The following is a 24672-nucleotide window of genomic DNA, read 5'->3' on the forward strand; positions in this document are numbered from 1 at the left end:
CCGTCCAAGAAGCTGCTGTCGCCGGAGGAGCCGGTGGTGAGCGAGCTGGAGTCGGTCAAGGAGAACAACTGTGCTTCCAACTGCCACCTGGACGGGGAGGCGGCCAAGAAGCTGGTGGGGGAGGAGGCCCTGGCGGGGGGCGACAAGTCGGACCCGAACCTTAACAACCCCGCGGACGAGGACCACGCCTATGCTCTGCGGATGCTGCCCAAGACCGGCTGCGTGATCCAACCTGTGCCAAAACCCGCGGAGAAGACTGCCATGGCCCCCTGCATCATCTCCTCACCCCTGCTCGGCGCTGGGCCCGAGGACCTGGAGCCGCCGCTCAAAAGGAGGTGCCTCCGAATTAGAAATCAGAATAAGTAAAAGGTTTGTATGTCCACGGGGCGCTCCTCCACCAGCCAGGTCCCCTCGCCTGCCTTGCTGCTCACAAGGCGGAGACGCCAGAAATGTGTTCATAATCATTTTTTTTTCTTTACCTTCCGTGTTTTACAGTACGCTTTGTGTGATCTTGTACTGTCGACGTTTTGATCCAACACTGATGATACTGAGCAGTTGTTTAGTAGCACCATTCCCATTTAACAGCTGACGCAAGAGCCACTGTGTGTAAGTGCGGTGCCCAATATCACTAAGGGCAACGCCCAGTCTTGAGCCGGAATTGGAACCACTCTCTTTAATTACACTTTTATATTGTTATTAGACTCATATCTAAAATTTGCCCTACTGGAGGAAAAGAGGATGTGGGAGGAAGGAGAGATTTACTTGGGGAGACTAAATGCCCTGGATTGAGGTTGCGGGGCAGTGGTGAAGGCCTAGAAACCCATGAGTGGGGCCACTCCCTAGAACCAGTAACCATCATTGTCACAAGTTCACCAAACTTTATTACTAACCAAAGGAATCCAGCTGTAGGATGAGAATAAAGACTAGTCTTTCATGTGTACCTGTGCCCACTGAAACCAGGCTACAGAGCTGGATTTGCCCGAGGGCTGATTGAGCCGAGGCTCCTAACTTCTGTGCATAGGTGTTTTCCTTTGGTTTGGTACTAGCCAGTGTTCCCCAGGGCAGGCCTCCAGGACCAGTTATCGGGTACTTGTCTCCCCACTTTGGGAGTTCAGGCACTCGGCTGATGGGCTGCTCATGTTTGCAGACAGTGCAAAGCTTTCACCTTGCTGGTGTGAGTGTGACCTAACAGAGAAGTCCTGCTCAATGCTCCGTGAACCGTGAAGAGTGAGTGGGAGCTTAGTACCGGGCAGGGGAACCAGCATGTGTGCCCACTGCAGCCACGTTTGGCCTCGTTTGCTCCTCTCAACAGTGCTGGTGGGATAGGCATTGGGTGCATGCGGCTTTGAGATCTTGTCCAAAACAGAGCTGGTAAGTGGGGGAACTGGAGTTCAGTTCAGTTCAGTTCTGTTGGACCCAGAGCATGAGTGCTTCCCTCTGCCCAGGTGGGCGGCAAACAGGTCAAAATTCAGTTGGATTTATCACTTGTTTCCAGAGAGCAGGGAAATGATCTTTCACTTAACTTGTGCTCTTGTCTTTCTGGGATACAAAGTATCCTGGGGAAGTACAAAGTGTGCTGCCCCATCTGGGCCTGCCCGCTAGGCACTGTCAGCTCGGGCTCCAAACCCAGGGAGGAAGGAGACTTGGGGAGGAGAGGCTGGAAGGAAAATTGCTCACATGTGCCTGTGTAGCTCTCTTCTAAGTATTTTTCAGTGATATTTATTTGGGTGTGTAAAACAATTATTATCTTCATTCCACTGATGAGGAAACAGACAAAAAATTATGTACCTTGTGCAAGATTACTAAATTAGTAAGCAGAACCAAGATTCATGTACAGGCCTTCTGACTCCAGAGCCGTATTTCCTTTAAACCACTGTAGGACAATAGGCTAATTCATTCTTTCATCACTCTACTTACTAAAATCCCTTAATCTGCTTCAGTTGTCTTGAGGGAGAGCTAACAACCAAACTGAGCCTCTACTTACCAACTTCCTCAGTTTTTAAGACAATATTTAGTTAGACTACCCTAGACTCCACAGTGGGACATAAAGGCATGCAGCATAACACATGAGGTGATGTGTGCAGTCTCTATGCTGGTGCGTTTACATGGGTCCCTGACTTACCCAGAGGTCTGTTTGGGGTGCACAGCACCAGAGCAAGGGTCTTCCTGTATGATGCAAGAAGAGTTTCTTAGCCACCATGCTTTGAAGTTTCCTTTTCACCGATGGCTTTATCAGGAGAAGCAGAATACTACAAGTGAGTTCACTGTTCCTTACTGATTGTACAAATTCTGCTGTCTGAAGTCAAATGGCTAAAGCCATTTTCTCGGGGTCACCTCAAGTGAAAATGCCCCTGGTTTGTTCAGAAGAATAATTTAATCTGGTTGACAAAGCTTTGAGTAATGGGCAGGTATGTGACAAAAAAGTGACCACCTTCAGAAAGTCAGAAAGCACTGGGGATTGTCATTGTAAACACATCCAAGGGTCACCCATTCAAATGATATTGAAGGAGGAATGCGAGAGTGAAATACTTTCCCTCTGTTATTAAGGTGAGAATTGACTAGGTCAAGAATAATAACACCAGCCTATAAGGATCACGGGACCGAACAGTCATAAAAGCATAAAATGTATGATGGCTATTTGGATGATCTATATTTCTGAATAAAGAATCAGGTGAGGGTCTTGTATACAGACCAGAATCATTACTAACAACATTAAGGTGGCTTAAGCCAGCCAGTGACAAAATTGTCCAATACTTCTTGAGATTGGAGAGTTATTTTTGTGATAGGTCTCCCCAAAGTTACAGCTTTTCTCTAGTCAGAAATACTCAGGCTTTGCTGACTATGGAGAGGTGACGAGGTGCATGATTTAAGACAGGAGAAGAACCACCTCTCCTCCACTAAATCACACCTCTCTGCCCCTCTGTGGTTCCAAGTCACCTCATAGAACAGCCTAAACTGTCATAATTCACTCACTACCGCTGGGCCTGCCTGTTCTTCTGTGCAGGTGCGGTGCTGTTTTTCTTCAGAAACCCAACCCATTCATATAGTTGGAGAAATTGGAAATGCATCCATTAAATAAAGGACTGTGTAGCTTTTGTGCCTTGATGGTGAATGCTGTTTGGTGATGTATTAAAGCCTCATGAAAGCATTAAAAGCCAAATGCAAACTACAGGCTTGGATGCAGTGGATGAGGTGGTGAGCGGTTCCCCCTTGTGCTCCGTGGTAATTCATTATGTAATTTATCACAGGACAGTTTGTCAGTAGCTGTGGTCTGTGTCCTTCATTCTTCTGTGTCTGCCTTTCTCATACCGTATTAAGATTTTAAAAAACAGTTTGAAATAGATTCAAAGCAGGCTATATCATAGCAGCAGTCCAGCTACACATCTCCAAAGAAGTCATATTTGTTAGTGCTTTGCACATTACTTTGCAAGTAACTTTCCATTTTGAAGTTATTCTGTTCCTGGTTACCTGACTTTTATACATTCTTGTTTGTTGATATGACTACACATCACCTCAATGGGCAGATAGTTTCCCCAGATGGAGAGCTAATTAAATTTAACTGAGCAGTTTAAAAGACTGTAATCTTTAACCTTTAATCTTTAACTTTTCAGATTATAAATACAAGTTCGGCAGCTTCTGTAGCTAGAAAAAATAATAAACAATAATAAGAAAAACAATGCATAAACATTTCCCAAACTATTCTATCCACAAAGAATTCCATTTATAAATGTAATAGCCCCTTCTTTGTGCCTGAGATCTTGGGGGATAGCTGTTTGTATTTGTACATTTTCAGAATTTCTATAGTTTACAATTGTTTATGGTACATTAGGGAGTTCCGAATAACCATTTGCAAATGTTTGAAGATATTCAAAAGAAAATACTCCACCTCCTCAATTTTCCAGGGAAATGACATATTTTCTCTTTAAGTAAAATAATCAATGGAAAAACTATGTTTCAGGAGTAACCCTTTCACTCCATCTATTCTCTGGGAATAACAGTTCTGTACAACTTCCCACATTGTGGCTCCCAAATTTCTTATATGTTTCTATGGTCCTGGAAACATATAAGAAAACATATGCAGAAATACTAAAACATGAGACTCCTTGGGCCTGCGCCCATGATACTACTCCAGGCTGAGCAGTGGAGATTCCACTTTTTATTTTCTCTTTGAGGCTACAGGAGGCATCTGTAATTTTGGCTTCTTGGAGTTAGTCTGGTTCTGGAGCCACAATCCTGGGAACAACTATTTCAAGGCACCTCTCTGGGGAAGCCAAAAGATGACCAGTAACTTTGTGCCAGTTTAGTTTCTCAGACTGAGAAATTCAAGAAAGTTCACTGTCATGGAGGAGGCTGGAGAGAAAGTCCATGCACTCAACACCATGGGCGCCTACTTTTTAAGCAAGGAAAATGAAGCAACAAGAGTAATTTGATCCAAACTGGAAGATGTTCCTTGGAGACAGTACCTAGGTTAAAGCCTAGGGACTCTGTATGTATGCAGTTGACAACTTATTTCTAGGTAGAGGGACTTCAGAGAGGCATGCAAAGCCACAGTGTCAGTTCACGCACAGCTGTGCATGGTAAGGACTCAGGAGAGTGCTTGCTGTGATCACCGCAGACTTGCAGGCGACGGTTTTCTAGAGCAACAGTGTCAGGATGGGCCTTAGACATGTCCCATTCAGTGATCTGCTGGGTCTTTGTTAACCCTTATGACAAAGGAACTTGAAGGGAGAGTTTTAATATCAAGCATCTGACTTTTATTTAGGCATATGTCATCCAGATTATGCTGGAATATGAAATGATGTATGTAACCAGGTATTTATTACTGTCGAGAGCCATAACCTTTTGTCTTCAGTAGGGCTGCAAATAGGGTGAGGCAAGAGAAGCACTTAGACTTTCAGAAGGGACATGGCCAAGATGGGGCAGGTGCAACACTTGTCCTGGCTGAGGGCCCTAGACTTTCGGATCCACTTGGCAGTTCCCTAATGCAGGTCTCCTGGCCTCCTGGACTAGTTCGTGTTTAGTCTGCAGCAGCTCCACCTGAAATGTCATGGAAAGTTGGATGTGCCTGTGTATAGAAGCGTTGTCTTCAGAGGACAGTTCCATAGATTTTGGCTTCAGAAGAAAGTTTGCTCTGCCTCTCTGAAGGATTATTTTACATTACTATCGATCAGTGTCTGAGTTGGAAATTTTCTTGTTGCTCTGAGAAAGCTGAATTAATTTTAAGTTTTCTTTAAAAGTTACCACTTATTTTTGGCATTTTTGGCTATGGACCTGTTATTGTAAAACCACAGTTGCAGCCACATGATATGGCCCTTGCCTTGAAAAGACTGCTAAGTAACAGTGGTTTGCACAATGTTTAAGGTAGCATATCCTGGAAGTGCCTATGGTGGAAGAAGAAGAAAAAGGAAGCAAGAAGAGAAACAGATGAACTGTTTCCCCGTACTTGGGCTCTCAGAGTTTACACAGGATGGGGAAAAACTGTCCAATGGGACCCAGAGAGCAGGGTGCCTGGAGTCAGAGAAGTGGACATGTCAGTAACAGCAGGGCATTGAAGGGGTGATGTCTGTGAGTGCCGCCCCGCTGCCTGGCTTCCTGAGAGTTCATTTGTGAAGGAGTGAGTGTATGACCAGCTGCTAAGCAGCCATCACCCAGAAGGGCACTCGACACGTCTCCAGTGAATCGTTTCCCTGTCACAGAATGGCTGCCCGTGTATCCTGGGACAGTTGTTTACATTTACCTTTGTGCAGACAAACATTGCAGAGGCAGAGATGTCTGAGGACCAAAACACAGGACAGTGCAGAACACCTGCCTCATGTGGTGGAGCATTCGTCCCCACCCAGACACTTTACCTTTTCCAGACAATGCCAGGACAGACAATAGTGTATTCTCCTTCACCACGTCTGGCTCTTTTATATCCTTCAGTTGCCATTCTAAGCTCATGACACTTCCTATGTGGACAAATGTTAATGCATTCCACGTGTGTAGACTTTTAAAAACAAAGTGTCTCGGAAGAATTGGTTTAGAGAAACTAGTAGACTAGCTTTAAGAGATAAAATAGTTGCATGCTGGCAATGCTTAATGAGGTCCCAGTCTCAAGGAAGAGGGATAGAGGCCAAGTGTAAATACCAAGGTGAGCTCTTCTGCCAGATTTGTGGGTCCCCAAAGCATCAGGCTTGATAAGGAAGCAGGGTGGGGTCGGGATTGAGAATATGTGGCCATCTGTAACAGGGAAGAGAAGCACCCACACAAATTATTGCAAGGTTCATTTTAAGGATTCCAGTGAAGTGATTGAAGCAAATGACAACAACAACAAACATGGCATTAATCTGTAGTTCCTGAGTCTACTCTTAATTATTCTTAAGTTGGAAACAAGACAAGATTTCCCTCATAATTCTCTTAACTCTGCCACTCTTAAGACTGAATTATGGTCATAAGCAAAAAAAAAAAAAATGCTCATGCAAATGGGCCACATGGCCCATTGCAAAACCCTAACTGGGGAAGTGGGTATCTCTGGGGGGACCTGCCTTCCCACAGCTGAGGGGCTAGGATTGTGACACATCAAAGTTGCGTCTTCGCTGGCCTTATTCCCATCCAGATACTTTTCTGTGCTATCATTTCCTCCTCCAAACCTGTGCTATTTTGTGTTATCTTTCTTTGATTGCAAGTTGTATTTTTGTCTTGGGTAAAAAGAGAAAAGTAAGAATGTGACGATAGTATTTATTTATTTATTCTTCTCATTGAGCTTATTGGTACATTTTAGGTATACAGTACAGTTACATTCATCATTGGGATCTTGTACAGGTTTTGGTTGTCATTTTTCCCCCATGTTCCTGTCCTCCCTTCACCCCTTCCTCCCTTCCTAACTGATAGTATTTAAAGACCAGAAGGACAAACACAATTTACTGACTCATTTGGTATGAAACTTTGACCTCATGTCAACAAAATACAGTTTAAAAAGTCTGTCTTTCCCTAGACATGTTCTTGTATTGAAAATGAATGGTATTCCCATACAACATGTGTATCAATTGTAGTGATACCCTCCTTGCGGCTGGCTTGGTGCTCCAAGTGTTTCTGAAATGTTACTGTCTTAAATTTGAGCCAACATACAATAACAAATTATTTAGAAGCAAAGTGGCTAAACTGCATTTGGTGAGAGAAGGGGAAACCCTGTATTTCATTCTTCCACTCTTGTTTTGGAAATTCAGACTGTAACATGATCTCTTTCTAAAGAAATCTATACACACATTTAAAAAATTGTACATACTCGGTGTTGTGGGAACAGGAATGATCAGGTTTAAGTTACTCTGTGAAGTTCTGCATCCCATCAACAAGCCCTTTTGATATTTTAAACCCATATTTAGAGTAATTTCAAGATATTTGGAGCACATGTGGTTAAATGTAAAACTTTGTCATTATGATTTGTTAGATGCTTATACTTTAAATATTTATAAGCCATTTTTAAGTACTTTATCCAAAAGCCCTCTCCCACTAGAATACTATATTTGAGCAGTATCTGCACATCATTACTGAGAATGCAGGGTGCAGCATGCAGACGTGTTCTTCTTGCTTTTCTGGTTTTAATTCAAATGTCATTTTTGGTACATTCAGCTTATTTTAAAGATGTATAAAAACCCCAAACCTAAACTTTTGGTTGTCTGTGATTTAAAAAACGTCCTTAGTACTCAAAGGCAAAGTATCTTGAACCATGCTGGGTTCCATTTCTTTCTCTTATCCTAAGTGTAATGAGTGAACTTCACATTAGAGAGTTAGGTCTTGGTCTTTGTCCACATGAGCCTTTAAGGTGCCATCATTTCCTCTGAAATGTCTGAGAGACACTTTATGAGAAGGTAGAACAAATTCTTTACTATTCGCCTTCAGCCATCTTGGCAGGTAGGACATAGGAGCTGTTCATCATCATAGGTAGCCTGGTTTGGCACTTAAGAAAAAGAGAAGCGAGAAATATTTTCCAAACTCAGAGTCCATTTAAGCTTCAGAAGTTACAAATCTCAAACTGATTGCAGGCCTCTGGGGCTCACACTCTTTTATTGCTAGCAAAATATAGCTTTCTGGTAAGAATGGGGAAAAAGAAGGCTTAAGAAAGCTCCTAAACTTGCTTGGACATCTAATAGCTCTTACCAAACAGTGTTTTCATGAGTTAAGTGTAAATGAGTCAGAAACATATAGATTGAATTTCTTTTAAAATACACATGGGTTTAAAAATTAAGGCCAAAGTGCTTGGCAAAATAAGGCTTGGTTTTAGCCAAACCCCAAATGTCTGAAAAAATAGCTCTACACTTGCCAAACCAAAAATACACGCAGGTCCCTCCTTCCCTCTCATGTGATATGATGACATCATAAACATGGGACTTAGTGGCTATTTTCATATTCCCCCATGGCTTGAGCAATGTGAATCTCAAGTGCTAATTTTAAAGACTATGAAAAATGTTGCTGGAAAATCATTATGACCTTGCACATAGAGTGAGGGACCCAAGTTTGGGATTCTTGTCTGATTTTGACAGGAACTCTCACTGTCTGATATGCTGCTTGATCACCCTATTCTCTGCCTCTGCTGTGTGTGCATGTAAGAGTTTGTGGCTTATACACAGGAATAATAACTTCGTAAAAATCCTACATGTGGTTTTTATAAATCTTTAACTTGAACTCATTCAAACATTATAATCTATAAAGCTTGATAAACTCCCAATCATATTCAAACAGAGGGAGTCAGTCCCTTTTGATCAGTCATGGTTCAGAAATTGTCTTCATTTATTTCTTTGGAGGCTAAAACATACCCATGTCCCACTAATAATATGTAACACTGACTTTGCTCAGATCACTGTGCTTTGAAAACATGGAGTGGGAGAAGAAGGATTGGGGGTAGAGAAGAAAGAACTAAAGGAAAAAAGGTGTGGCAAGTCCTTGACTTGTTGGGAGAACTAAGAGAGACAAGAAATAACCAAGGCCACTTTTTGAAGCAACTTGTGAACCTGCACACTGGTGTGACATTTCAGGGAGTAGGCTTCATGGTTCATTTGTTGTGACCAGGTGCCTAGCAGACGGGCCAGAAGATGGGCACATACATATCTGTTGGCACATGAGTCAGAAGAGCATCAATAGAGGAAGAGCTAATGAAGTCACACTGATGGTCTTTCTTTAAGCAGATAGAATTCAGAGTTAGGGTCTCAGCCCACGGAGGTCAGGAGTGGAGGAATGAGAGTGGAAGTCCGATGTCTAAAGACACAGATGCCGCAGAGAGTGCACTGTGTTGGTATGACCTTCCAGTTGCACTTGGCTGGAGCAAAACGGCTTGGTCACAAGGGAAAGAGAGGAAGGCAGGGTGACTGGAAGTGGAGGAGTTGGTCCTAAATGCATTAGGCAGTATCACTGAGACTTCGAGCAGAGAGGAACAGGATGAAATCTGGGTTTGAGGAAAATTACTATGGCAGCTGTTCATAGACTGAAAGGAAGCAAGCGAGGAAAGACTGGCATCACTAAAGCTGATCGTCACATTCTGATGACAGGCTAATTACCAGCAGTGGGTTGTAAACATTGCAAAACATTGCTAGAGGCTGAGGGGCATCAGCTGCCACATCTGTCTTGAGTATGTAAAGCCATTGTAGCAGGACAGTGGGAGGAAGACTTCTTTCTTTGTCTCAGAGTGGGCCTGAGGAGACTTTAGGGCTCTTGGTGAAAGGAAACTTCACATTGCAAGTGCATCGAAAGGGGTGCTGGGAGCCTCAAATTGCCATGGAAATGAGAGCGCCTCTCCCCAACAGCTTGGAGCTGAGACTGTCAGGAGCTGATGTGGTTCAGGATGTTGCCTGTTTGCCTGTGGCCTTGGCATGTTTTAGGGAGCTAGGATGCTGGGTGCAAAGGCTGGCAGTGTCTGTCTAGTAGCAGACTTCCCTGACCAGGACAGCAAATACACCATAGTGTTACCACGGTGATGCCCAGCTCGGCATCGCTGGAGTGAAGAGTAGCGGGAAGTTGGTGGCTTGTTATCCTCCAGACATCTATAGAGATTTTCCCAGAATCGGAATCGGAATCAGATCTAGGGCCTGCAGCTTCCTTGAAGGGAGCTCAGCAAGGTCTTGGAAACAACCTCTTAACCATTTCTCACTTCCCAGGCGGTAGACCTGAAGCTTCCAGCTGTGGTGACACTGGGCTCCTGGTGGAGAGGGGAGGTGCTCCTGTGGCTTTACTGGGCAAGGGAGGAAGTGACTGACGCTCTCTCTCAGCTTCCCTCTCTGTCATGAATCAGAGCAGGGCTGCTGTGAGGGATGTGTAAGGGAACACATAAAATGCAGCTTATCCAAAGTGCCATAGGAATAACAGTCACTGTCATTTTGGAAAAGCCACATTTCCTGGGAGAAGAGCACGGGCCTGGAGTGAGACTTGGGCATATTTTATAGCTTCTCTGATCTACATTTTCTTATTAAATAATTGTAGCTAATATTAATTGAGGACTTTCTGCATGTAGACAATATTCAGAGTGATACACATGGATGACAGTGCCGTAGGATACCATTTAAAAACCCATTTTACAGATGAAGAGACTGAGCCACACTGAGATGAAGGACTTTACTGAGTCATGTGGCTGGTAAATGGCAGTGCTGAGATTTGACTGGCAGCCTGGCTCTAGAGTCTCCATGCAAAGCATGAAGATAATAACCAACCCTTAGTTCATAACGTTATCAGCTCCAACATTAAAATACCAGGCAGCTACCTGGCTGATGGTGGATGTTTGTAAGAGTTGTCACGATGGCCCGGCAGCCATTGGATATGTAATGGAAAACAGTGGAACACTTCCATGTCGTTAGGGAAACCCTTATGGAAATTCTCATAAGATCTCTCCTTCCACTTTTTTCCAAGTAGAGGCTGAGACAAAAACAGCACATGTTCAAGGTCACAGAGTGGTGCCGTCAGGATTAGAACCTGAGGCCTCGCCTGCCTTTCCTTGCAGTGAGACACAGGATTCAACTGAAGCTTCTTGAGTTACGTGTCCTGTGCCAAGGATCAGAGTCACATTTTGCCACCCATTGCATGCCTCTCTCCTGTGGTGCTCCTGATTTCAGGGAGGGCTTAGACATACCTGCACACCTAGGCTCAAGAGGTTGAAGGATGCAAAGGTAATTGTTAACTGTGTGTTCCATCTCCTTGCTGTTTAGGGGAGAAATCAGTATTTTGGCTCCTAGTTTTTATAGTGGAGTTTCCACTTATAAGAAATGCCCCTCCCAATGACTCATCGTAAAGAGTAGTGTGGGAGAGACTTAAGCTAAAATCTGCTGTTGACTCTCCAGCCATAGATAGTTGCTTGTCACTCGAAGCTGCTTTTGTCACCTTGTTCCTTCTTTGTCACCTAGAATGCCTATGTTCAAAGAGAAATTACAAGCTTAATCTTAACACAAGCAACATCTGAGATTTTTGTCTAAGGTAGAATTTTGGAAGACAACAACCTAGAAAGATAGTTGGGCAGGAATAGGAAAAGGAACATGACCTTGGCCTTTTTGCTGACACTTTGAATGAGTCATTTAACTCACCTAGGACTCAGCATCTCCCACTGTAGCCGGGACATAGTCATACCTGCTGCTGTAGTCGCAGAGGGGCAGGAGGGAGCAGAGCTGTAGGGCACAGGCCCCCTGGGTACCAGGAGAGTGGATCAGCTAGCTTTTGTTTTTGGTGGGACTTGAATTAAAATGTACTATTTTCTGTATCAAAGAACTTCAAAGTTTTTATTCGCAAAGCGAGGGAGCTAGCTATCCATGCTAGCTTGAGGGTGAAGAAGAGGGGGAAGTGAACAGTGTGTGGACTTCTATTCAGCTCCTCCCTTTTCTAGCTGTCAACCTTGAGCAAGTAAGTTCCTTACCCTTCCTGGCAAATGAAGACAATAGTAAATACTTCCGTGTCATTGCTCCTGTGCAACACCTATACAAGTATATTTGTTTTCAAGTGAATTAATACATAAAAATGCCTAGTACAGTATTTGACATTAAGAGGTATTCAATAAAATTTGACACATTTCTTTGAAGACCCTGTAGCTTTTGTAAAGCACACTGAGATAAAGTCCTGAAAGTCCTCTGCACAGGGAGCCAGGCCTGCTCTTCAAATTTTCCTGTGGAGCATTAGCTATATATCATGTAATTTTTCTTAATTTTTATTTTTCTTTCTTAAGATTGGACATAACCACTTGCTGCATATGTGTGTTTACATTTGGGGTGAGGGGTTTGAGTCAGGATCTCACTATGTAGTTGAGACTGACCTGGAACTCACTATGTAGCCCAGACTGGTCTCGAACTCATAGTGATCCTTCTGCCTCAGCCTCCTGAGTGCTGGGTTTATAGGTGTGCACCACCATGCCCGGCTTTGTTTACATTTTTTTAATTCAAAAAAGTGTACACTGTTAAAAAGATCTTTTAATGCTTTCAAGAAAGGGTAAGAGACACTATCATTTTGTTTGCTTATGCTTTCAGATTCTAGAAAGGAATTGAGGTAAAGAGGATGAGAATCCAGGGTGAAGGTTAAGATTAGGTAACGGCACAGGAGGGCTTTCCATGGTCCAGAGTTCTTTGTTCTTCAGGCATTTTTCGAGATCATCGGGAAATAGCAATGACATATGAAGGTTCAAACAGGTCATCTCCCCATTTAAATTACAGAACCAGCTAAGCAAAAAATAAACTTTTCATTTATAACACAAAAAATTAAAGATGGAGTTATCATAATAGGAGTGGTGATTATGTGGTTGTGATTTGTACATTATTTTCCTTTGTTTATTTATCTATTTATTTCATGGTGCTGGGGATCAGACCCAGGGCCTTGTACAAGTATTCTACCCCCCTCAACTACATCCCCGGACCTGATTGTGATATTATTATTATTATTATTGTTGTTGTTGTTGTTATTAAAGAGTAAATTAAGAGAAATGGCTAAACAAGCAAATTATAAAAAGTAAAAAAACAGAGCCTTCTGTTTGTTTAAAAATTTAAAAATGTATACGAGCCTTAGCTTATCAGAGCCACAGAGTGAGCAGCTCCGTGGTAATGAAGCTGTGTTCAGACCAGAGCCCAGGGCTGAGCTCAGATGAAGCTGACCCTTGTCCCCCGCACAGCCTTCTTACTGGGCTCACTTCCTGTCATAGTCACACTAGAAAGAAGGACTGTTTTCATTATTTTAATCAATGAGCTGTAAGAAAAGAGATGCTAAGCACTTCAAAAATGAAGTTTCCATTCTGATAAAAGCCATTTCAGAATTCTTCATGGTTGACAGGGGAGGGAGGGACCCACCTTTTGGCAAAACCTTGCCAAGTCGTTGCCCTTCCTGGAATGGTCTTGGTGCGGGACCACTATCTGGCATCACATTCAGAGCTTATCAGCTGGTGCAGGCGGCTCTGTTCATTGACCACAGGGCTATACCCTTGTGAGTGTCCCAGAATAGCTGCAGCTACCTGAGAGCAGTGCAGTCCCCAGGGACTCGTTATTGTCCCAGATAAACAGCGTTGCCACAGCCAGCACGTAATGGCTGTATTTAACTGTGATAAGTGATGGGCAGCCATGCCCGAGTGAGCGGATCTCTGCTAGGGCCTGGGTAATTGGACAAAGGCAAGCCGGTTTGGCAGTGGACAGTTCTTCTACATCACAGAGTTATTGCTACGGGGCTTTAGACTCCTGGGACTAAATAGGGCAGACAAGAGGAACTTGCTTTCTAAATGAGTGAGATAGGAAGGCCTACTAAATTTTGGTGGCAAATCACAAAGGTATTTGAGGAAGGAAGGAAGAGAAGTTTAGAAACAGGTTAGACTAATAGAAGCAGGCTTTTGGGTAGAGGGGGGATCTCACCCCACAGAGAGGCTATCTTGGGAATGTGGGGTTATGGAACAAGACGGCCATTTTTCTCCACATTCACATTTACTTTGAGGAGTGGTTGTCTGGAAATCCTATGAAATACCTCTTATGGTAAGAGGTAAAGATGAGAATGGCCGTATTTTGACAGTGTCAGCATAGAAAAAAGTACTGCGTTTGGGCACATTTTCCTTCTCTCTGGTTCCCTGGAAATGTTTTCCTTGATAAAAGAGAATGACTAAAAGTCATGTTCTTGGCAAGTGGCTCACCAGGTAGACAAAGAATCTCTCAGCACTCTGGCTGAGATGTTTTAATCCTCTGGCCAGTGTGGGAGAGGCAGGCCTAGGATTCTGAGGCTAGCTGGCCATCCCAGCTTGACAGTGACCATGTATGGTGGTATCAGGCTTCACCATGGTACGTACGTGGTGCAAGGGATGGGTTTGCATGTCGTCATATGTGTGGGCTGCTCCATGTGACAGGGTGGGTTATTCTGCCTTCTCACAAACCCCCATTTAGGGGAAAATCCACGTGACGTTCAAGTACGGCCACTCCAAAACTTCCAGAGTGGGGTGTGTGTGTGTGTGCATGTGTGTGTGTGTGTGTGTGTGTGTGTGTGTGTGTAAATGAGAGTGCACACATGTAAAATTGAGAGCATGAAGGAGACTGAAAATTTGGGCTTGAAGGTCCAGAAATTTATTGGTAACACATGAATATACTCCTGTTCATGTTTAAAATATCACATATTTTGGGGCTTTTGTCTAAAGAGCCCACCGTCACCACATGTGAGAGGTGGAAGATAGAAAGTCTCCCTGGACCTCTGTTTCCTAGAGGAAGAATCAAGGCTTGGGGAGGGGTCAGTACGGATGAGGTCCAAGGTAACTAAGCTAGTCAGGGCATGCTGGACAGTCACACAGGTCTCTGCCTTACTTATTGTAATTTCCCCTTGGCTCAAGTGGAGAAATTATTTAGAAAGAGAGGACTGGCTCTTCATAGGGTTCCTCTGTATGGCAAAGACCAAGGGCCTGAAACTCCTATAAGTGACCATTTTCTGAAAACCCAAACTTGCCTCCTCCCTACTCTCTTGAGCCCTATACCTTGCGTACCAATGAAAACCAGAAAAGTGGAATCCGCACTGCTTCTTCATTGTCATGATTCCATATTTATTCCCCCATCACTAACAAAGGGCTGCCTAGTACCAGCCAGAGCCAAAGGGACCCAGAGGCTGACTTCAGTATCACCCCCCCCGTCCAATGTTATGGCAGAAAGGAACTCGTATTGCCACCGTCTGGCCTTTGTGGGTGTCCCCGGCAGAGCAAGTGCGCAGTGCAGGGAAGAAGGACACAAATGGTCTCTTTGCTATTCTTTTAAAATCAGCGCGGTGTGAGGCAGTTTTTAAAGCAGCAAGAGCAGGGCTGCAAAAAATAGAGTGTCGTGCAGCTGCACCCTTTAGAACTTTGGGGGAAAACACATATTATTTACCAGACAATAATAGATACCAGAGAATAATAATGATTATTATAGTGTTTGCGATGGCAAACGCTGTAGTTAAGGTTCCAGAATGGCTCTCATTATAATCCTGTTTTCCCAGTCTTATGAAAGCCTGGAAATTTTCTCCAAGTAGGCCGATGCTGGGCATGCTTGGTCTTCATGCTTGGTCTTTGTATTTCTTTGAATACAAAGAAACTTATTTGAGAGATATTCCTTTTTTTTTTTTTTTGTAGTGATTAAAGAAAAAGCTACGTCATTGAAAAGACAGTTGCAGCATTCTTAAGGAAGCAATTAAAAATGGTGTTTTCCAATCACTGGAAGAAAATGTTAAACACCTGTTTTTTTTTTCTTTTTCCCCTTTAAAGAAAGAATTTGGAGGCCCCCTTGGAGTCCAACATTCAGTCACTCTTGGTCCCAGGCCGAGGTGATGATTTCTCTCCCTCCACAGCAACTTCCAGGCTGTGCTCTATACATGAAAAGAACCGTCCCCAGAGGAAGCTACTCCTGTGTCTTTGGATCTACTTGTCATTTCTGCAGCTCTTTCCCAATCTTTTATGGCTTCACTCTTTATGGTGGTTCTGAGGAGAGGAGAGGGGAGGGGAGGGGCAGGGAAAGGAGGGGAGAGGCGGGGAGAGGGAGAGGAGAGGGGAGAGGAGAGGGAGAGGAGAGAAGAGGGACAATTGAGCTCTTTATTCAAAGATAAATATCCCCATTTCCAAATCTGACCATGCTAAATGAAAAGGTTTCCATGGCCTTGTAATTCCACCCCCCATTGCATATTTGTGGTATTTTGCATTTTCACTTTGGTTATTTAATATACATATTAAATGCACACAGATCTGGTGATTTAAGTGATTTGGGGAACTCAGGTATTTCCTGTCGTGCACATTGAGATTTTCTAACCTTGTTTTTGGCCGATGATTATTGTTGTTGCCATTAACACCAGGCTTCAGAGAGCAGGGTTTAAAGCACAAGCTTCTACTTCATCCTCCCAGTGGGCATTTGACCTTCGCGCTCTCATGCTAAATTCGTGTCATAAACACACCAAGCAAGATTCCAGTCTCTCTGTAGCCTCCATTTCTTCATTTGTACAACAAGGAAATTGCAGTGTATTATCTCTGGGGTCCCTTGAAGTCCTAAATTCTATCACCTCTTTTAAATTGTTCATTGCTCTGACAATAATCTCGTGGTTTTAAAGATGTTTACGAGTCCTGCCCCCACCTTACACGTAGCCAAATTGTACCCATTCACCTTTCTGATGTCCCCACTTCCTGGAAGGAAAAAGGGTGGGAGGCTCTTTTGAGAAATAGTAGAAGAGACCTGTTTGATTGTCATTCATTTGGCAAAAGTGTGTCGCGCATGCTGTGGGCCAGATGTGCACCAGAGGCTGGGTGTGGAGACAAACACAAGATGGCCCCAGCACCAGATTTCAGGGACTTCACAGTTTGCTGGGAAGACTTCTAAGTGGCTGCTTTCTGAGTGTTGAGTGTCCTCAGCAGGCTGTGCTTCAGACTGAGGGACGGATAGCAAAAGAAATAAACTAGCAGGGACAACGAAGCAGAAGCTCGTGTCTGTGGTGAATGTGGTTGAGGGGAGTCCTCCAGAAACAGACTTGCCTGGCTGCAAGTCCTGCTAAGAACCTCTGCCCTGAAGCCCAAGACTGGAGGAGGGGTGGGTTTATTGTCTTCCAGGCCTGTGTTTCCGATTGTTTTGGATGTGAGGAGATTTGAGCAGCTCACCTTTGACAGTCAAGACCCCCAGACAGAAGGGGGACAAGCACTTCTCTCGGCTCATTGCCTCTGTAGGAAACTTCTAAAGGAAGAGCCACAGTGCCTTTTATTTACCACAGAGTAAACCTCTGGACCTTCCTTCAGCAAACTTCAGAGCTGACCGTGGACTACAGGGCTAAGGGTCTGGACCTCCAGAGCCCCTGGTGACCTTGCTTGCCTTTGAAGTGACCTTGAGCGACTCAGAAGATCTGCGGGCAAAGTGTGAAGTCATGTGGGGGTGAAAACTGTTGGGTTGTGGAGGATGCTGTGGTCTTGGGGAGGGCGTGGTGCACCATGCTCATTATGGTATTCCAAAAAGCAGCTTGAGTTTCATTTCCTCACACAAAGCTGGCAGGGCCAACCCAGAGGAGATCGTGAATGAAACTCAGGCTGAAATCATGCTGCGCTGCCTTAGTTCTGAAGACTCGTCTTCAGTCCAAAGTGGCTGGCTGGGAGCTTGTTGTGGTGGGTGGGCAGGGATTTGGTCCAGTGCATTCTGATGGCTTCTTCTCCTCTCTTCTCAGGAACACTCACTCCCAGGGTACCTTGCATGGAGAGAGGGCGCGGAGCAAACTATGTCACGCCATCCAATGACACCAGCTGGTCAGCTCACCACCCCCCCTGGCTAAAACTCAAGCAAATAAAGCCGCTTCCTGTCATTAAGCATCCCAGAGGAAGCAGCCCTCCCTCAGTGGCCTCTAGCCCAGAGAAGCCAGCACGTTTTGGACCCATCCAGCAGCCCCAGCCTTCTTGCTGCCACCATCTCTGCTTCTCCCCAGAGGAATTTAGGGATTTCGCCCCTGGTTTAGAAAACAAACAAACAAAAAATACCAACAAGCCACAAGGACCAATGTAGGTATTCTCCCCGCTCCATCGTCAGGGCTTGGTGGCAGTGGAGGCTGGAAGATGATACCGATTGGAAAACAAGAATCTTTTTAAATCTTTTTAAAAACTGCTGTGGTTTTGCTGCTACACTAAGAATTGTGATTTGCATTGTATGGTTTTGGACCTATGCTGTTCCCATTTTGATGGTGGGGAGGGATGGCACTGGAGTCTCACCACTTCGGATTCATCTCTGCCCAGCCCAGGATGCACTTTTAAATGAAGAGTTAGAATATTTTATTGGCTAATATACTTTTCTTGTTATTTTTACAAAGGCCACCTTTATCCTTTTTGATGCCATATTTTCAGTGTTACACTTTTATGGCGTTTAATTTTCGATTTGACAGATGTAAGAAGCAGCATGGATAGTTTATACTGTGGTTTTTCAGAGACTGAATGCCAAGAGAACTCAGTAAATGTTTATTCTTCTCAGCTTTCTCTTGAAATTCCCCTAAATAGCACCCCATTTGGGAACAGAGCAAGAGTGTTGAACTGAAGACCAAAATGCCCTCAAGGTGTAAAATAATCTGAGGGGGAATATTTGCTGGGCGTCACGAAAGACTCAGATGAAATTTCAATCCTGATGGTTTTCGGTGATCCAGGAAGTCAGTGAGACAATCTCTCTATACGCAGAGCCCTTTCATGATAATTAGAATGGTATGGACGAACCAATGAAAACAAGAGGGAAAGTGAGAAAGATCGCCCATGATTCTGTTTCACTGTTTGCTTTCTCCTGTCATGGTTAAGAGAAATGTGCAATTCGATCCTCAATCAGGGGGTGGAGGGTAACAGGGTAGATTTACTTGTGTGCACTTGTACAGTCGTAGCTGCGAGTCCAGAAGCCCTCTAGAGCTTGTGTACTGGCACTGAGTTGGTGAGACAGTCGTGGAGTACCCCATTCTGATGAGTACAGAAAAAAAGAAAAAATAAGAAAAAAAATCAAAAAAAGAAGAAAACTAAAAAAAAAAACAAAAACAAAAACAAATCACCTTGTGATTCAGTGTATCTGTTTACTAACTCAAATAAAAGCAATTATTCCCTCTGGAGGGGTCCAGTGCCCCATCCCACCAGGCCAAGGAGCCTGAGCTGGAGGGTGGCGGGTCACGGTGGGCAAGGCCAGCTTGGCCCACACCAGCCTTGCGACATCCCGGGCCATGGATTCGGTGTACATACTGTATTTCTATATTCTCCTTTGTACAGTCACTTAACAAGTCAAGCTACTGTTTTACAGGTGCTCCTTATTTATTAGAGCCGTGAGAGCTTGGGGGACACACTGGCGAGTGAGCTCGCTTTTTAAAAATGAAATTTGGGGGCAAGGGAAGGGAGGCGGGAGGGAGGGAAAGCTCAAAAGCCCGGGGAGAGATTTATAAAAGTGAACAAAAGAAAAACTTACAGCAACAAATTCAACCAAACAATCAACCCACCCCAACACCAAACCCACCCATGCAGGATGCAGCAGCTTCCCATCTGGGTGCTCATTTTCCTGTTGGCCCCATGACATTCTCCTCTTTCCCTGACTGGTGTCAGATTCATCAAACAAAAATAAATCTCTAAGAAAAAAATGCACTCACACGCGCTCATTTGGCTTTTCTCATTATTATGGCTATTGTTATTTTCCTTGTTACGGAGAATTGCTTATTTTTCTCCCTCTGGGAGAAATTTTAAAAAATGAAACTAGTAAGTTTTAAAAGACGGTCAGATGCCAGGAGGCACTGGCCCTTGCGAAGCTGCCGTGGAGATCCCAAACCACACGGTTCCTTCCCTGGCCGGCAGTCCAGCCACGCCCATCGTCCAAAGCATAGCGCACGCGCAGTGGGCTCGTGGGGGGGGGCTGCAGGCCCAGTTGTGCTGTTCTCTCTATTGGTCTCCAAGCCCTGGTCTTGAGCTCTGAGGCTTTGTGTTTAAGGTTCAAGAGGTGCCCCTTGAGTCTCCTCATTCCGTACTCATCTCGCTGAGGGCTGGGGTCGGGTGGGGTGGTAGGTTTCAGCTTTACATGAATGGCATAAGCCAGTCAATCTGGCTTTTCTTTGGTAATGAAAGACCATTCCTAAGGTGGAACATACACTACTACCAGTTCTAATAAATGTAACTCTAGTCCAGTCCTCTAGTTATACTGCTTAAAAGAAACAAAAGCCTGGAAAAGCAAATCGACTTGTTCAGAGTCCTACACTTAGTTGACTTAGCTTATCAAAGGATGAATACTCATTCAAACCTTAGGCATCCTCGGCAGTTCCTTCTGAGGCCTGGTCTCTTGCTCGGGCAGGGCCTGAGGGTTGTGTTTATGATGGTCACTGTCTGAACTGCACCGAGGCAGGTCCAGCGAGGACATGCCCAGGGCATGAGGCTGTATGGTGCAGAGTCCCCGATAGCCTTATTCATCCTTGGCCGTAGATTCAGCCACCCAGGATATTGATTATGCTTTTGTTTCGAGTCCAAGATCTTTGAGCAATCATTTTGACCCTTTTGGAAACAAAAAGTACCTTTGTCCCCCCCGCCACAAACACGCATGCGCGCGCACACACACACACAGTGGCATCTCATTAGCCATCAACACCTTTTCCTCCTCCCCTTTCTTCTCTGGATCCTAGTGCTGTCCGAATGGACCACTCTCTTGGGCTATCAAAACCATATATAAAACTAGGCGTTATGGTGCACGTCTGTAATTCCAGCACTCAGGAGGCTGAGGCTGAAGGGCTGCCGTGAATTTGAGGACAGTCTGGGCTATATAGTGAGTTTAGGGCCAGCCTGAACTACAAAGTGAGACCCTATTTTTAAAAATCAAAACAGGGCTGGGGATTTAGCTCAGTGCTGCCGCTGCCTGCCTTGCAAGCATAAGGTCCTGAGTTTGATCCCAGGTACCAAAAAAAAAAAAAAAAAAAAAAAAAAAAAAAAAAAAAAAAAAAAAGTAAAAAAATCACATATAACAAGAACTAGGATAATTATGGAAATAATAGCTAGTATGCATTGAACGAATAAACAGTAGTGTCATTTTTATGCCACCCCTTGAGGGAAGGATTTTATTCTTTCCCCCTTGTTGTGGATGAAAAACGGAGTTCAGGGGTTTAGTTACCACCTAAGGTCACATAGTTGGAGTACTACAAGCCCAGGAGGTTTGGGACCATATCCCAGTCTCTACATTTGACTTGAAGAAAAACTTTTGACATCCTGATAAAGTGTCATGTTTGCCTTCCAGTAAATTTGTGCCAGTGATTCAGCCATACCTAGAGTGGCCCTCACATTATACTGAACCAGCAGGTGAGTGTGGATGGGTGTTGCCCATCACGTGTGGCTGGATGGGGGCACCCCTGAGGAATGAACCAGTTTGTTTTCCTTGGCAATTGCCAAATCTCCATGGAGTGTGAGACCCATGGCTAATGCTGAGGGAAGAACGACATCAGAAATAAAGCTCATGCTTGGCCCCTGCCTCAGTGGCTTCTGCTTCATGGAAGCAGGGGGCTGTGGACAAGAGGGACTGCTTGGTGGCTCTGTCTGAATCTTTTCCAGTCGCTTCCCGGCCTTTTGGCTAAGATCAAGTGAATCTTCTCCAAGATGCATATAATTGCATATTCAGAGTCTGGATTCATGCTTTCTCAAAGCTGCTCTCCCCTTGCAGGTGCTCCCCTGGGATAGAAGGGCAGCCAGAGCTGGGCACAGGGCCAGAGGTTCCAGCTCCTGCCATACACACGGCACAGCTGAGGTTCAGGCTGAGGCATTGGCCCTTGCTGCCTCCCAGCTCTGTCCACCTAGCCCTGCCTGCCAGCCTCCCCTCTACATCACCTGACTGAATGAGGAGCTGACTCCACATGGCCTTGCTCTCCCTGTCCTGCACCTTTGCACACAAAGCTCCCTCAATGGCTTCCTTCCACTCCTTGGACTTTCCCACTGCCCAGATGCCCAGAGTGGTTTCCTCCCTCCCTCCACGCTGACCTCCTCTTGGTACAGATCACACTGCTTACTCAGCTGCACCCCTGTCCTTGTGCTTTACAAATCCACAAAGTCCTTGGGAATGGGGATCATTTCTTACTTGTTTCCTATCTGCTAGGCCCCTCACTATTATTATTATAATATCATCATCATCATCATCATCATTATTGTTGTTGTTACTGTTGTTGTTGTTATAAAAAGGAATAAACCACTCCTTCAAGGCTCATTTCTTCATGAAGCCATGCTAACTTCTCAGAGGTACAGTTAGGTACAGCTTCTCTCTCGGGCCTCCTGTGCCTCCAATTTAAATCAATCCAGGCCACTTTTGGTGCCGACTAAACAGGTTATCTTGACTCTAAAGCCCTCCTAACTTTGCATTCTTGAAGAGCTATTCTCTGCACTTGGAACTAAAAACGTTGACACTCTTGGATTGTGCCAGCCCAACACCATAGGAGGACAGTAGAACTCTGAAAACCAGAGCTGTGGCAGCAGATGCGGAGACCCAGGGTTTCACTTCATGTTTCTGGTGCTCCGAGGAGAGAAGCGCCAGAGGTAAGGGTCGGGTTCAGCCAGGGTCCCTGTGTTTCCCTGCTGAACACTGAATCCAGGTCACAGCACTATTACATGTTTTACCCGGAAGAGAGTTACAGATGAGGTTGCTTCTTGGCCCTTGGACACATTTGTGGATGGCAAGTTGGCCTGCAATGCCCAGAAAGTACCTCTTATTCTGTCTTCTCAGTTGTGGGTGAACTGAACACTTGCCACAGTGTGTGCTATTCTTTCAACAAGGGAGGAATCTCTTGGTGGAAACGGCTCATCCATGAGGGATGTTAGAGACATGTAAGGGAGGCACTGGGTCCAGCATCCTCATCCTCACCTCCTAGCCAAAGAAATGGATCACGGAGACGAAGGGCATCCAAGGCACACTTAGTAAGAGGCAGAACCTAGGCGTGGGTGCTGGGGCTGAGCCGCCTGGCCGAGCCTGAGGTGCTTGGCAGCTCTGGCTGAGGAGCCTGGTTCGGACAACTGACCCGGTGCCTAAAGGTGAGACTGAGACATCTTTGGCCTTCTGTTGTGTTCGGAGAGGAGAAAGGTTGACTGCTACTTCTTCTGACAGCTGGTTTTGTAGAAAACCAAAAAAAAAAAAACTGCCACCAAATCTGTAGGAAATGTGTGAGGAAGGGGCCCCTGCCAGCAGCTCAGAGAAAGGCAGAGGAGCGAGAGGCACTTCGGCACCCATGTTGTATTTCCTGGGGCCAAGACAGAACGGTGTGGCAGGGACAGAAGAGTCATTTCCCATCGTTCTAATCATCTGAACTGTAACCTGGGCTCTCTCCCATGGCTCCTGCTTAGTGGTGAAGGGATGTTAAGCAAGGTGGCAGTGGAGCTACTGGGGTCACCCGGACCGTGTTACTCCACCCAGAATGCGGGGGCTGGCTCCAAGCCCCATAGTCAATGTGGGGCTGTTCTCTGGGCCCCGGGGCAGCTGGCTGACCAAAGGGTTAGATGACTGGGCTGAAGTGTTGAGAACCTCTGTGTGTCAGACGCCACCACGTCCACTCAGAGCGTCTCAGAGAATTCTCACAAGGCCACACACGGCGGGCAATGGGAGCCTCGTTTCTGAGGAAACTATAGTCCAGAAAGGTTCACTGATCTGCTCCGGCCTCTGGGCAAGGAAGCAGCACAGCCAAGATCTGAACCCTGTGCCCCTGAGGGTGGTGTTCTTCTGCAGGCTTCAGAAATACCTGCCTCAGCTCAGCTGGCAGCTCAGCTCAAAGCTGAACCAGCCGACAGGACACAGATCTGGTGATGTCACTTCAGCCTGCTTCCAGACCTCTGGCAATGGATGGGGCTTTCCCTCCACAACTGTCCTTTACATGCAGGCTTCACCCGGTGACGACGAACCTTCCCAAGGAGTAGAGACCACCACTGATCGAAGGAACATCTACCCCAAACTTAGCAAATGCCACTTAGTGGCATTTTTTACATTTATGCCTGAAACCAACCCGTGGGGTCACTACTGTCATCTGCACTTCGTGGACGAGGCAGCTCAGTGGCAGAGCCAGGAATCGCATTTATGCAGACTGGCACCGGAGCCCATCCTCCACTAGCTGCTTGCCCTGGGAGCTGCATGCACCAGTGAGAGAGCATTGGTCTGTGGCCCGATCTTTGCTCACATCAGTCCTTTTCACATGTGTCATCTCACCTTCAAGAGTGGGGGGAGCAGCAACCCTGGCGGTGACATGGAGGAACACAAGAGTGGTTCCCACCTCTTGAATTATATTTTTAAACGCCACTTACCTGTATCTTCCTAACGTAACAAATCCATAACAAGTTCCTGTTCTGAGGGAGAACTCTCCTTTGTCAATATCACCGGCTTCTAATCTAATAAATAAGAATGGTCACAGAGACTCACGCATAGTTCCTCGCCGTACTGATTTCCACTCCTCTGCTTTCTAGCCAGGCCAGGATCTCTTCAAGGGAAAGGATCAGGGCTAACTCATCTTTGCGTTCATTCCAGGATGTGGCACACATTCAGGCCCCATGTTGGCGGGCTGAGCTGCTGGCATCCAGGCCCCTGGTTCCTCAGCCTTTTCTCCATGTCAGGAGCAGTACCAAGTGCATTCCTCAAATTTTCTCCATCCTTCAAAACGCCCTCTCTAATCTGCTCTGGCTTCCCTCCAGCACTTCTGCACTGGGACTGTTGGGGGTGCTGGTGTCCTGAGAAGCAGGTGAGGGGCTTCCACTCCTCAACCGTGGGGACAAAGGCAGCC

General features: G+C 45.3%; 1 protein-coding gene across 1 annotated transcript in view; it reads left to right on the forward strand.

Moving 5' to 3' along the window:
• Positions 1-17693, forward strand: part of Sobp (sine oculis binding protein homolog) — a 151220-nt gene extending 133527 nt beyond the window's left edge. Inside the window, exons 7-8 of the mRNA XM_010635334.1 lie at positions 2-369; positions 17617-17693. Of these exons, the coding sequence (XP_010633636.1) occupies positions 2-366 (365 nt within the window). The 3' untranslated portion in view covers positions 367-369; positions 17617-17693. The remainder of the gene's footprint in view (position 1; positions 370-17616) is intronic.
• The last annotated feature ends 6979 nt before the right edge of the window (positions 17694-24672 follow it).

This window comes from Fukomys damarensis, unplaced genomic scaffold (genome assembly GCF_012274545.1).
Source record: "Fukomys damarensis isolate Sample0158 unplaced genomic scaffold, DMR_v1.0_HiC HiC_scaffold_14, whole genome shotgun sequence".
NCBI classification, from domain to species: Eukaryota; Metazoa; Chordata; class Mammalia; order Rodentia; family Bathyergidae; genus Fukomys; species Fukomys damarensis.